At 36.0% G+C, this 14,372-nt stretch overlaps 1 protein-coding gene across 4 annotated transcripts in view; it reads left to right on the top strand.

Moving 5' to 3' along the window:
* Positions 1–14,372, top strand: part of EIPR1 (EARP complex and GARP complex interacting protein 1) — a 77,897-nt gene that overhangs the window by 53,626 nt on the left and 9,899 nt on the right. For 2 of the 4 annotated variants that reach the window (XM_040058072.1, XM_040058074.2), the window contains 4 exons: positions 6,730–6,866; positions 10,176–10,343; positions 11,578–11,745; positions 11,835–11,858. In XM_040058072.1, coding sequence (XP_039914006.1) covers positions 6,730–6,866; positions 10,176–10,343; positions 11,578–11,745; positions 11,835–11,858 — 497 coding nt within the window. The remainder of the gene's footprint in view (positions 1–6,729; positions 6,867–10,175; positions 10,344–11,577; positions 11,746–11,834; positions 11,859–14,372) is intronic. The other 2 variants (XM_040058075.2, XM_040058073.2) reach the window with 1 other exon arrangement.

The following is a 14,372-nucleotide window of genomic DNA, read 5'->3' as shown; positions in this document are numbered from 1 at the left end:
AAACACCTGCTATAGACTTTCTAGTAATGAAAATTATGACAAGCTGAAGTCCACTATCATAGGCCTTTTTGGGACTAGGAGTAACTGTGGTGCATTTCTGAAATCTTTGAACATTACTGCCTTACTAAGAGATTAACTTACTAAGAGATTAACTGATTAAACTCTATATATGGCTGAAAAATGATAACTTTTATTCTGTAGCAATTTATATTTGCAAAAAATATGTAGGGCTGACAAAGAGCTATAAAGAAAAACAAGCAATGTTTTGTTATACAGTTGGCTTTCCCTTAAAAAAAAAAACCAAAACAAATAAAAACAGTAAAACCCTCCTCCATAAATCAGCACTCTACCCCAGCTTTTGCTGCTGTAGTATTTAGAATGTGAGCGAAATCTGTGAGAACAAGTTGGGTATAAAACAGGTAGCATTGATAGAGGTAAGCAGTAAATATATTTTCCATTTGGTTATCACCATGTACAAGGATTGTTTGTAGGCTAATGAAGCAGGTGTGTTGGTTTGTTTGTTTGTTGGTGAAACAGGGATCTCTTTCTGTGAATATCCTGTTTATAAGGGATTGTTGCATGCATAATATATCACAATTCTAAAAAGTATTGGTATTTTAATGTTTTTTGATCAGCATGTAAAGAGATACTTGCCCGAGATATTAATAATAAGAGGGTTTTTTTGCCTAGAAAACAGATATAGAACAGGCTAGAGAAAAGAAATCGGGTATTGCCACATTAAAAAGGGGGCATGTTAAGGTGAATAAAAAAACCCAACCAGTATTTCCTTTATATGCAGATACACAGAGGTTATGTAAATAACAAGAAAAGTTATCTTTATTGCTCATTACAGTGAAGAGTTGTCTGTTTTTAGAATCTCTTAGCCACCTAATGCCATATCACCTAATGGGCTGTTTGGTTCAAGCAGGCAGTGACTAAGCAGGCCATAGCTGGTGTTGAGGAATCATCCCTGTCTGACCATCAGGAGTCACTGGCAGTCACTCTCCCATGGTCAGAGACTTTGGGCAGCTCCAGTGTGCTGACAGGTCCCTGCTTGACTCCCTCTGTGCCCCACTCACACCCTCACCAGGTTTCCCATAGCAGTGTCTCAGTCCTCTCAATCCTTTAAGTAATTTAATCACAGTGCAACAGCACGGCAGCAGCCTGGGCTGGTGCCTCCTATGAGGGACCCTAAATAAAGAAAACCCTGGAGTTTTTATACCCTCCCAGTCTATGCAGCGAAAGTCTGGAGTCTTCCTTCTCAGTCCTTTGCTCCTGCTGTGTTTCTGAGTGTCCAGTCAACTAACTGCTGACACAGGTCCCTGTGCCTTTTGTTGAGCAAATGGTCGGTGCTTCTTCCTGGCCTCTTGCCTCATTTCTCTCCACCACCCAGAGCTCAGTCTGCAGCTGGCACTGCTGCTGCACACCCAGCTACCTCCACTGAATGTTCTCCTCAACACGAGTAAACTTATGTTTTCTGAAGAGATTGCTAAGGGGAGAACAAAATATACCTGTTGCTATAGACGTATAAGTAAAATAACTATGTACTTTTGTGTATATATATGTGTTGTTATAACTGATTAAATCAAGAGCCTAGGATTAAAATAATAGAAAGGTCAGTGTGTTTGAATTGTTTTCTCTTTTTGTAAAAAACACATGATGGTGTTCAAGTTGAATAATATCATCATTAGCTAAAAGTAAGATCAGGTCCACTGTATCTGTATCAGGTAATAGAGGTAAGGAGGTATTCATTACACGAGTGCATCACTGGTCTTCCTGTTTTTACAACACATTTCAATTGCTTCCTTTTTTTGTATATGTACATATTATAGGCCATTTTAATGGCAAGAAGTAAAAAAATGTTACTCTTTATGGACCTTTCATGTTTATGAAAGTTTGTCTAAAATTCAGGTATAATATAGATGAAAAACTGAAAATATGTGTGTCTTTAAATTTTGTATTGGCCAAAATTTCTGCTTCTCTACAGTGATCAAAACTTGAGTCTTGCTTTGTTCCTTTTCTGTATCTGCTTGTGATTTACAAGTCACATTGTTTCATTAAAATTAGCCTGAAGAATTTTAGAGTTCCCAATGCATTCAGAGCTTCTTGGTAATAAAATTATTGGTGTTTTCATTATCTGAATTATCTAGTCAGCTTGGGATAAGAAACATTTGCTAACTGTAATTTACCGTAGAGTTCAGTGGGTTTATTTGGGTTCCTTTTGATTTTGGTTTGTGGTTTTGTTTTTTATTTTCTTTCAGGTTTTTTTGCTAACTTGTTTCCTCCTTACAGTATTCAGTTTGCCCGTATTTACATTAAGACAAGCTTTTTCTGTCCTTTTGATCTCTCCCTTTATTATTGTTTTGAGGACATTACCTTCTGGGGTGAAATTAATCCTATGCTCACTGCATCATTACCTTTTGCAATTAAATTAGCTATTCTTTGCCATTTATAATCATTAGCTGGACCCAAGAGAAGCCCAGATAATCCACAAGGTGTGGATAGATTCTGCTGAGAAGACGACAGTTAATATTTCTGTGTACAGATTTGAGGTCAGATGTCAACAAATTGCTAGAACTCTTCCTTGGGTAAATGCAGTATGTTTGGCATGGCAGATGAGCACAATAGAATGAAATACAGATATTAAAATCTAGATATTTTTCTGGTTTTCATATGTTTTCACAAAGGGGATAAATAGAGGTGTGGTTTTGATAATTTTAATCCAAACTATTATAATTATATTCCTTTTATATTTCTTGTCCTGTCTGGATTATTTGGCATCATTCGTGTGTCTTGAGAACAACAGATAATATCAGGCAGTGGCATTCCAGTCAAGGTGGAATATTTGGGAAGATTTCACAGGCTATCTGCATAAAAGTGATGTATCCAAGTACAGAGAATGTTAGGAATAAGCATCAGATGCTTTTTTGGCAAGATAGCTGCTGTTTCTCAAGGCTGGAAATTCCTTGTGGAATTTAGTGGAGAATTTTTTAGTGCCCCATTATTACTGCAACTTGAATAAACACAGATTAACTATAGGAAGGCAGAAAACTGTCTGAAGAAAAATAAAAGGGAAATTACTGGATCAGAATGAGGATAGAAACCAGCTCATAGAGTTGGAATCAATTTTATTTAATGGTATCCTTAACAATAGAATAGAAGTAGGAGTGAAATAAAAAAAATTATTGCTGGCAGAATTTAGAATGCATCGTCAGCATATAGGAATATCAACATATTTCAGAATATGAACTTGATGTTTAGTCTAATTTTTGTAGCATAAAGCAGAAAACTTGTGTTTAACGAATAAAAATATTTTCTTATTGTAATGTAGAAACTCAACACTTAAAAATATGTGAGTTCTGTTACTTAGCTATTCTGAGAATAGCTCTGAGCTGCCAATATAATGAGGCTATTTGAAAAGGCAAATAGTTTTAAGATGGTTCAGGAGTCAAGAACAGTTACAAAAAGACTACGTGGCATAGTTTCCTGCAGTTGGAGGAATTGAACTCAATTTACAACCCTCATCAACCTTTCTGTGTCTGTCAATAACAAGTCAGTAAAACACACATGCCTTTGAATGTCAATCTCAAAATAGTCTGCTTGGGTTTGCCTATAGTAGCCCTTTCTTCCAAGTACTTTCCTGTTCTGTTCTTGGTCACATACCTCTTTTCCTGAAAGAGAGCATGAGCAGATGGTTCACTGTTGCCGTGGTGCTTGTGGTTTTCGTAGATAATTTCTGTACCCTTTAACATTTTATATGTTTTGGGTTTTTTTGGAGGATACTGCCTGTCCTTTCCTCTTTCCAAGTCAGCTCTTATGTAATCAAACTCAGTCCTTGATTATTTTGGCAGAAATAAATGGGGGTAATTGATACTTTCATTTGAATACACAGAGATCAGTCCTAGATCTATGATATCCTAGGACAGATTTTTTCATATTTTGGTACTTTGTTTTTGTAAAACTCCTTCCTTCACTGAGGATAACATAAACAGTTCTATTCTGATCATGTTACATAGTTTAAACTTTTTTTAGAAGATTTTTTCTTATTTCAAAGTGTTGCTTTTGTGGAACTGTAGTATAATATCATGCTGCCCTTCTATTTTTGTTCTTGTGCCACTGAATTTAGGCATTGTTCCAGCTAAGCATTTAGGGATGGTGTAAAATCCATCCATACTCTGGTAAACGTTTTGCACCGTTCAGGATTTCATTTTCTCCAGACTTCTTTTCTGAAATCAATGTGATCCTTGTGCATTGCAAGAGTAATTCCTAATTTTGTTGTCAAAAAGTAGACATTCAGTCTTACTCTATTCCTTTCCTTTTTCCTTAATGTAAGTCCCATTTTGTGCTTATAAAATAATACCATGAAGTGTTTACCTTCAGTATCCAGTGAGGCCCTCACACCTGCATGTCTTCATCTTCTGGGCAACACAGATCCTAATCTTCACACAAGAATAATGTTTAAAATACACATATGTCATGTTTTCCTTCCCTTTTGTAGTTTGCTTTTGTCCATTTAAAGAAGTGGAGGAAAGAGTTCAAGATAAAAGGAGCGCTTACTTACCTGCCCATATATTCAAGTATGAATTAAAATTACAGCTAAGGTGTTTTTGAACCAGCATTTGTGATTCTGAACTACAAACTTTGTTTTCTTTATTTCTTGGATTCCAGGAAGGAAACCTGTAGACTTCTGTTACATAAGAATTCTTTTTTATGTATGAAAACTTCTCTTTATCTCCAAATTGTTCTTTAAATCCTTACAGTTGCTTTCAGGTTCATAGATGACATGGAAAAGAAGACTGAGTTGACTAAGAACTTGGCTGTATATATAGCTGGACATCTGTATAAGGAAAGATGTCATTTATTTATTTATGAATTGCATGTGAAGGCAAGGAAGAATTGGCCCATCTAGCATATAGGTGATTTTTTTCATATGTTGTTAAGAAATATCACAGTATGCATGTGCTGGCCTCAACCCTAAACTTTTGACTGCAAAGAAAAGAAATTTCAACTTTTTATAGCTTACATTATAAAAGTTAAAATTAGAAGGCTCTTTTATATGTGTGTGTGTGTGTGTGTGTGTATATATATATATATATATATATGTCAGGAATGCTGAAGAAAGTATTATCTAATGCTGAAAATGACCCTCTGCCCTGAGTCATATTTTGAATATGTGATTCTTTCCATCTCAAGAGCAGATTTTTAAATACCTGAAAAAACATAACTCCCTCTGTTGGTTCTATCTTACTGTCAGTGTTAATATTTTCTTCCCTCTCCCCTGTCTAAGCTTTGAATAGCCATGTCTGCTTACTAAAGAAATTTAAGTTAATTTTTGAAATGGCCTACACAAGCTACGAATAGTCTGTTGTGCCTGCAATCTAGTGTGCGTCAAAAAATAAAAAAATAATTTTCTTATCCGGTGTCCAGTGTCCTATGTAGTGTTTTTGTTTCTATTAATAACCTGTTGTAGAAAGTTGATGAAAGGCTTTCAGACAGTATTTGTTCTAGGTGAGGAATGGTGTTAGCGGGGTAGGTTTGGCCACAGTGTTACATTATTCATTAACACATGAGCAATATATGATCTTGCATGCTGGGAATTCCACGTTCTTTAAAAAGAAAAATTCTAGTTCTAATTTCTAGATTGTTAATCATAATGCTAAAGTAATATGATATTCTTGGTGGAGTGGCAGTAATAAACATTTAGCAAAATACATTAATGTATTTTACATTTATACAATATACAAATAGATTTAGGCAGTTAAGTATTAACAGCATATTTTTCTGTTGATATCAGTTAAAGTTTATATAAACAGTTTGTATATTTTAGTCTTTTTTATCCATCAAAGCATAATATTTGTGCTGAGCAATCTACTATTAAATGGAATATTGATGTTGCATTAGGATCCAACAGGATCCAGTGCAGTAGTCTGCTTTTGTGAAATACCTCATAATGAAACATTTTGAAATATGAAAGTTGTGTGAAAGACAACCAAATAAGTCTGCTGTTTATGTAACTGCTTGAAATTTGTATAAATTTTGTATCTGATTTAATGCAAATATTTTGGTTTTCCTCTTCAGGTATTAAGTTTCAGTAAGTGATTGGAAGTAAAAGTAATTTTCAGTGTTGGCAGCTTTGATTTTCCCCCGTACTCACATGGAATTTGGGCATAACTTGCTCTACAGCTTTAAAGAGAAAGTTGATTGCTTTGGACTTTCTCTTCATGAACTGTGGAGATGAAAAGCTGCCTGCTCCATGACATGCAAGCCTGGTTTTGGAACTGAAACCTTTGTATCTCACAGACTGTAGATTTGCAGTCTAGTATCTAGACTGGCAATTTGGCATTTTCACATGGAAAAAATCTTGTGAGACTGTTAATGAAGCTAAATGCATGTGTGCATGTGTGGCAGCTACAGATATGTGCAGAGTGCCCATATTGTCTATCTGCTGTTTCAACAGTGATCTGAAACTATTTTAGTTTATAGAATAGTACAGTACTTCTAATATTTTGGCATACATTGTACTGCATAAGCCTTTTAAAAACTTAGTGGTTGAGAATCAGCTCCAGCTTCTATTTGTTTTTTTCTTTACTTTTTTTTCCTTCAGTCTTCGGATTTGGTAGTCTGTTGCACTTGGAGCAATAGGCTATTGAGCAGCTTTGTCTTCATTGCAAGTAATTTCATTTTAGTGTTGCATTTAGAAACATTGCCAGCTTTGTTTCATTATTTTAGCTCTCTAGTTCCGCAGCCTTGGAAGGGAAAGGACAATTAAAATTTACTTCAGGAAGATGGAGTCCACACCACAATTGCACCCAGATTGCCACAGCCAACGATACCACTGTCCGAGGGTGGGACACACGGAGCATGAGGTAATGAGAGCCTGAAGTCGTGTTCTCTAGAAAAGACAATCTCCTTTGGAGGTAGATTTTTGCATTGCTCCTAGCATAATTTTTTTGTTTTAAATGATAAGTGGCAAACCTATAGTTCATAAAAGGAATAGAAGGGCTTGCATAGCTGATATAGTTACAATTTAATTCTCCGGTATTCCCCATCAGCTTCAATTCTAACTTGTATATTGAGTTTTATTGAACTAGGTACTAGTCTCACAAGGATTTGCTCAATACGTAGGGATTACCTGAATGAAGCTGTTTTGTAATTCAACCTGAAAATGGTTTAACAGTCCTGACTATGTTATGAACTGTCTTCATAGCATTTAAAGGTGGCGTTAATCTTTGAAGGCAATGTACAGGTTAAGTTCGCTCTTCACTTCTGATTTTAACAAAGTGTTCTATACTATAATAAAGATTGCAGAATACTAGTGATAAGAAATAACTGAATCTATCAAAATCATAACCAAATAAAAGCTTTGAATATACCTAATCAGGCTTTTTCCCCCCTGCTTAGTTGTGATTTTGATAAGCAAAGGAGTGATGTTGTGCACATCTGTTGCCATGACTACTAAAGCCTCTTCAAGCTTTTTTAAAAGTACACTTTATCCCCTTAGCACATAGTAATTTATCACTAAAGCGAAAAGACTGATGTCTTGTAATAACTTTTGTTGCTTTAAAGGGCGATGACTTTAAATTTAGTTCAGTTGTTCCTTCCAGCTCAGAGTTGTAGCAATAAATCCCTTCTTTGCTAGTCTTGGGTGGTTTTGCCAAAAAGATTTATTTAATGAAGGAAAGTTAAAAATACAGTAATTAAAAGTCACTTCCTATATGCTTATCATCATGTTTGAAAGTCCTGTTCTTTGCTTTGTAAAATGATATATAAAAATCTAATTTTTATGTAATGTGTATAGTTAGTTATAAAGACACTTTATAAAGACAAGAGTGGAAAGAGAATATTAAGGAGAAGGAGTTTTATTAATTTGGTTTTTTGTAATGTTTTTGTAATCCTATTTCTGACATATCGTATGCAGATCTTTAATCAAAGCCTGTGTTTTGATGCAAAAATATCAAATATTGTAAAGTCTGTTTAATGCTCTGTCTCATTAGAAGAAGCATCTCTATCTTGTATTAAAGGAATTCTCTGAGTAACTTCTATAAAAACTAGATAATCTGGATATTATAGTCTGGATCCTGTGAAAGGGGTAGCTTGATTAACAAAAACAAACCCCACTATTCTATTTACTTTAAGTAAAGCTCAGAGTAGATAGACATTAAATCAGTTTGATAACTAGGCTATTCCAAAAAGCTGTTTGCAATGTATTCAAAAAGCATGTGCAATATTAAGTCTCATCTTCAGTTATGCTATAATATGTCTACTATGTGAATATTTCATAATAATTAGTCTAGAAGTCAGAGTTTAAAGTCAGGGCAATATAAACTGTGGCAGTATAAGAAGCATAAAATGAGGGGGGAGGGAAGAATCAAGGGCAGAAAACTCTTCTACCAGCAAAGTGAAAAGAAATACTAGAATTAGCAAGAGTAGCTTCTCCTGCAGAGAACCTACAGTATATTATAGCTGTAAGACAGAGGGAGTACATTCTTTTGGACATAGCAAACGAAGAAGGGGAGAAAGGAAAAAAAAGAGATTGGCAGGAAGAGTCCTAGACTAAACTAAGAAGCAGTCTTAATCAGAGAAGAGTTTGTGAAGCAGATTAGACAGACACTAGGCTGATTGGATTTAGAGAGAAAACTTTATCAGGAAAATTCAGACTGCAAGGCTAAATTCTAAATAACATGTAAGAATAATAATATGAGAAAGTGGAGCCAATAGCTGGAGAAAATGTTCATGTGGTCTGGCATTAATCTTACACTAAATTTCCCACTCACATTGTATGTATTATTTATGTAGGTAGGGTGAAAAGTGACTAAAAATATATTCATATTTGGGGAGGAAAGGGATCAAATTGTTAGAATAGTTAAGCTGGGATAAAGTCTTTCATGGTGAGTAGTCCTGAATGTACAATGGACAGTAGTATTTTTAAGCCATTACATCTCTAAGCAATGCAAGAAAAAAGTGAAAGGTGCAGTGAAGGAGGAAAGAAGTGTTTTACTGCAGCAAGCATGCTTGAGACTTAAAATTTTTGCCATATATGTATTCTAAAAAACTAAGTGAAATCTTGAATTCCACTCCCCGAATGCCTGGTAGAAAGGCATACCTGAATGATATCCTTGGCCTCTCAAACTCTGAGGAGAGTGCTGGTGCTAGATATCTTAGTAATTTCGCTGGTGATTGCCAGAGCTGTCAGGATAGGCTTAGTACAGCCCTGATACACTTTGAATCTCTCCTGGAGCTATTTTGCTTTGTATTAGTAGTTAGGTATTAACAGCAAGAGACTATCTGATCGTGACAGAAGACCCTAAGAATATGTAGTTTTCACAAGAAATTGGAAGTTTTGGTCAATATGTTTACTGAAGAGAAATATTTTTCATTTAGAGAAAAACAAAAAACTCATGAAGTGTTGAAAAGTTCTAGTGAAGATTGTAGAAGATGTCTAGTCCAAGCAGAACTTTAGATGATATATTGGTGGCTTGGAGAAAACTGGTAATACAATATTGTAAACAGAAAAAAACAGACAACCCCCAAGTTTCAGAGGCAAGGTAGGGAAACAATCTGATGGCATATGATGTTTTGGAAGAGATATGCTAGGTTGGTAGCAGTACTATGGATGGTTTTTAAAGTGGTCCAGATGGATGAAGTTATGTCTGGCTGAGTAGTTTAAGGGCCACAGGTAAATTAGTCATAAATGCAAGAGCTCAAGAAGGTAAATTCAATACAGAGCAGTAATAAAAAGCTGTTGTTTATATCTGTTGCAACCTTTTCATCTCAGCTTTTCCTACAGGGAGGAGTAGATGTCTTAAATAGGGAATTAGTATAACCTCTTAGGGACAAGGAAGTTCTTATCTGAAACTGTTGTGGTTTAGTAGCAGACATTTGTAACAGTTGCTACAGAGCTGTGTTAGAATCATCTGAAACTACTGTTTCCTTTTAACTCCCGATGATCCTAATGGAAACAAACACGGAAGGAGCAAAGCTTCTAAAGCAAGCTGAGAAATCCATACAAGGTTCTGTTGTTAACAACTGGGAATTCCCTAAACTCTGCGCTAGCAATGGGAACTCTAGGTCTGTGGGTGCTAAGGGGATTATGCAGGTTTCCAGGGAAACAGATTTCTGTAAGTGGAGTGCAGTCAGCTTTTTATAGACAATTTAATTTTCTTTATGTTTTACAGGCAGATATATTGTATAGAAAATGCACACGGACAGCTGGTACGAGACCTGGACTTTAATCCCAATAAACAGTACTACCTGGCTAGCTGTGGAGATGACTGCAAGGTGAAATTCTGGGACACGAGAAATGTCACTGAACCAGTGAAGACACTAGAGGAGCATTCCCACTGGTAGAACCAATTATCTGCATGCTGTTTTGTGGGTGGATGGCTTATATAATTTATTCAGCTAATCATTTTATCGTTTAGTTTGCATTGTTCCTAACTATGTTTGTCCTATTGTGCATAATCATTTTTTTGCACAGAGGAAAAGTTTCAGCATGTCAATATTCCTTGTGTAGTTGTAAATTAAGAGTTTAGACAACATTAGTCTAATTGGCAAGAAACTGTTGTTAACATTGTTGGGAGATGGGGTACACCTTTGAGAAGCACAGCACAGAACTTGGCCCATGGGGCCCAGCTGGGACACAGGTGTGTCTTCCCAAATGGAGCCTGATGTGCTGCACCTGATGTGCAGTAATAAAGCAGCTGCCATCCATCCTTCTGTTGCCAAATGGTTGTAATGTTCAGTAATGCAGCTCCACTTTTTTTTATGTTCTTCACAGTCCTTAAGTCAGAATATGTAAGTGAATCATTTTCTTCTCTGAGATAACATTTAGAGTCTGTATCTGATGCACTGGCCTTGTGGCTGGAGTAAAGAGAGAATCTTGCCTGATGTAGAAAATTTCAGTACTTAAGAAAAGATGAATTATTTATGTTTTATAAAATTTGGGTTGGAGTAATTCTTGCAAAATAAATCCAGATCCTAAAGCCACTTTAAAGGAAATGAAGATGGGAATTAACAGAAGCATCATTTATACCTTTTTTCTTCAGAATATTCAAAGAAAAAGAATAAAACAAGAACCATAAGACATTTGGTATTAACTTGATATGTAAAATGTAAAAATTGTAGTGAAATATAGTCCTGCATTTGTTTTTAGGATCTATTTTAAACTTCACTGTAAGAATGTTGTGAGATTTTTGTTTAAAAGGCTATTTTTAATCCATATTTTGCTTCGGGGAAATTTTTGTATTTAGGACTTAAGTTTTTTTCTGGTTTACTCCACAATGAATTGGCATGTACCCTCAAGGAATAATGCCATTGAATGGTGTGATTTGTTGGTTTGGTTGTTTTGTTTTGGTTTTTAATTTACTTGTCAAATTTTAAAGACGCCTCATAGAAAACATGACATGGAAACTTAAAAGTCAAATGAAGATAGCAAAAAACCAGTCTTTGGAATGAGGCATGTTACTTCTATGCATATTTAAAACATTGAAAAGATGAGTTTTTAGTGCTGCTCTTAGAAACAGTGATGCACTACCTACCACAAATAGTCTCTTTTTCTCTCTTTTTAAACTTTTTTAGGGTCTGGAATGTCAGATACAATCATTCTCATGATCAGCTGATCCTTACAGGAAGTAGTGACAGCAGAGTTATCCTGTCTAATATGGTATCAATTTCTTCTGAACCATTTGGCCATATGGTAGATGATGATGAACTCAGTGACCAAGAGGACCAGCATCAAGAAGAGAAGTATGAAGTTTTCTGAGTTTTCTGTAGATGCTAATAATTTGTCACTTCATTGTAATGGTTTACATGTTGATTTTTTTTTTGCTGGCTAGGATTTTTGTATACAGGCCTTTCAGGTAAGTAGTTAGAATTCCCACTTGGTTCTTTATTCAGTCTTGGGTGGAATACACTCTTTAAAATTGACATGGTCACTCCACATTCACTGGTAGGAAGGGAATTGGTGATGCTGGGGATCAGTCCTAAAGTCCACTGGGTTGGTGAAAAGATTCACTTTAAGGGAGCTCTGGTTCAAGGCAAGCCTGTAGAATAATCTGGGTTAAGTGAGAATTTGAAAATATGCTTTTGTATTTTCTGTGTATGTGTTAGGACCCGTAGGAAATGTTACCAGTCTAATGATGAGCTTCTGCCCAGGCAGAAGAAAGGAAGTATAAACACATTATTTTTTAAAAAATTTTGCTCTTAATATCTCTGACTGCTATGGAACCCAGTAACTCATCAGCTCTAGATCAAGCAAACCAGAAGCTTGGCTTCAACACTCTTGGTATAGGATAGTGCATGCTGTTGGCAAACGTTTGTAAACCCATCCGTTTGTAAATTTGGTTTGTGTGGAATCACATATTTTCCTTGTGAATTTCGTAGGGATGGGGTTTTAGAAAAAAATTAACTGAAATGCTAAAATAATAGTTTTTATACTCAGTTTTTGTGTGCTTTCTACTTTTTCATTCTGCAGTATATGATGCTTATTTTCCTTTTTACATGTCTTTACAAGTGTATATATGTGTATATAAAGAGCTCTATAGATTGAGGTTGGGCTGAAGCCTTCTAATTTTGTTGTGACTAGCTTTTGTGGTGATGTTCAGCAAACTTTTCCTTTACAAAGTGAATCACAGAATTACAGAATGAACTAGATTGGAAAAGATCTCGGAGATCAGAGTCCAACCTATGACTGAACAATACTGTGTCAGCTAGACCCTGGAAATGGCTGCCACCCTCAGTCTTTCCTTGAACACCCCCTGCGATGGTCATTCCACTGTCTCTCTGGGCAGCCCTTTCCAATTTCTAATCACTCTTTCTGTGAAGAAGTTTCTCTTAATGTCCAACCTGGCATAGCTTGAGGCTGTGTCCTCTCCTGTCACTTGTTGCATGGGAGAAGAGACTGACCCCCAGCTGGCTCCAATATCCTGTTAGGCAGTAGTTGAGAGGCATAAAGTCACCCCTGAGCCTCCTCCTCTCCAGACTAAACAAGCCCAGCTCCCTCAACCCCTCCTCATAGGACTTACTCACTAGACCCTTCACCAGCTTCATTGCCCTTCTCTGGACAGCTCTACAAAGCTGTCTGCAATGACATAGGCAGATTAGCCCCTGAATGATCTTTTAAAATAAAGAACAGTCAGATGTGACAAGAAACAAGGAATTTACAAGAAAGATCGCCTAGTTGTTCTGCTGTATTTGCTAGATGTTTCAGCTAAAATCTAAGTAAAGTTTAGATTGCTTCTCTAGTTGCATTTTTAAGGTTGCTCTTGAACCTTAATTTTATTAATACATATGTAGTTTGGCTCCAGACAGTTTTGGTGTTTTGGCTTTCTTTAAAAGACCTGGAAACTATTCTTTTTTTAATACTAAATAAGAAAGTTATTCCATATATAGAAATGGCTAATTTTAAATGTACAAGATTTCTTTACAAGATTTTCTCTATGTATTGTAAGTGCCTGAAAAACCAAGGAGTATCAAATTAAATACCTAAAAATTTGCTTACATCAGCAGTATATCCTTACTTCCTGGAATGTAACTGAGTTACAGTGTTTTAAATATAAAATCAAAGAATGGTTTGCGTTGTAAGGGTCTTAAAGATCAGTAGTTTCAACTCCCCTGCCATGGGTAGTGACATCTTTTGATTCCTTACCTTCAGCTGGAGATTGCAATTTACTCTGTTCTGGATGGAAGATAAATAGCATTAGTGGAAATGAGAATGAGACCACTTTTTTAATATGGTGGGAATGCATTAAAAAAATCACAAGTAAATAGCAGTCTGACAGACATTGTGTAGTAGGTTATCTGGAATTTCTGTGGATTTTAGACTGTGTAGTTTGCCTCATTAAAACACAAGTCATTGTTCTGGAATAGGAATTTTTGAATCCAAGGTCATCCAATGCAATACAACAAATATAATGCATCTTTTCCTGTGTCTGTGGGATGGATGTAAACCACATCATGAATGACTTGTATAGTTATGATGTAGATCCTTGCCTGTTCCCAGAGGCTACAAGAGTACCAATTCTGTGTTTGCTTTTTAAATAGGTGCTTTTCAGCTGCTCATCTGTTTTCTTCAAAACCTGGGACAACGCATTAGCTTTTGTAACCTTTGCTTGGTACTATGAAAGTCTTGTTTTAGGTTTCCCCTTCCACCCTCTTGTTATGAGTTGAGTCAGAAGGATGTTTGCAAGCTGCTGCAGCCTTGAACTGTTGCCAAATAAATGTCTGTTTGGTTCTGAGTGCACAAATGAAGTAGGGTGTAACAGCTGTTTGGAATACTTCTCATTAGTCAACCACTAGTGCCAAATATTTTGGCTCTGATATCCTCCTAGAGACCTCTGTGAAGAGTCTCTTGCACCGTTCCATGGGTACTGTCT

The sequence above is a fragment of the Hirundo rustica genome, chromosome 3, assembly GCF_015227805.2.
Source record: "Hirundo rustica isolate bHirRus1 chromosome 3, bHirRus1.pri.v3, whole genome shotgun sequence".
NCBI lineage: Eukaryota > Metazoa > Chordata > Aves > Passeriformes > Hirundinidae > Hirundo > Hirundo rustica.
Note: the sequence above shows the minus strand (reverse complement) of the source record. Positions and strands in the feature narration are given on the sequence as shown.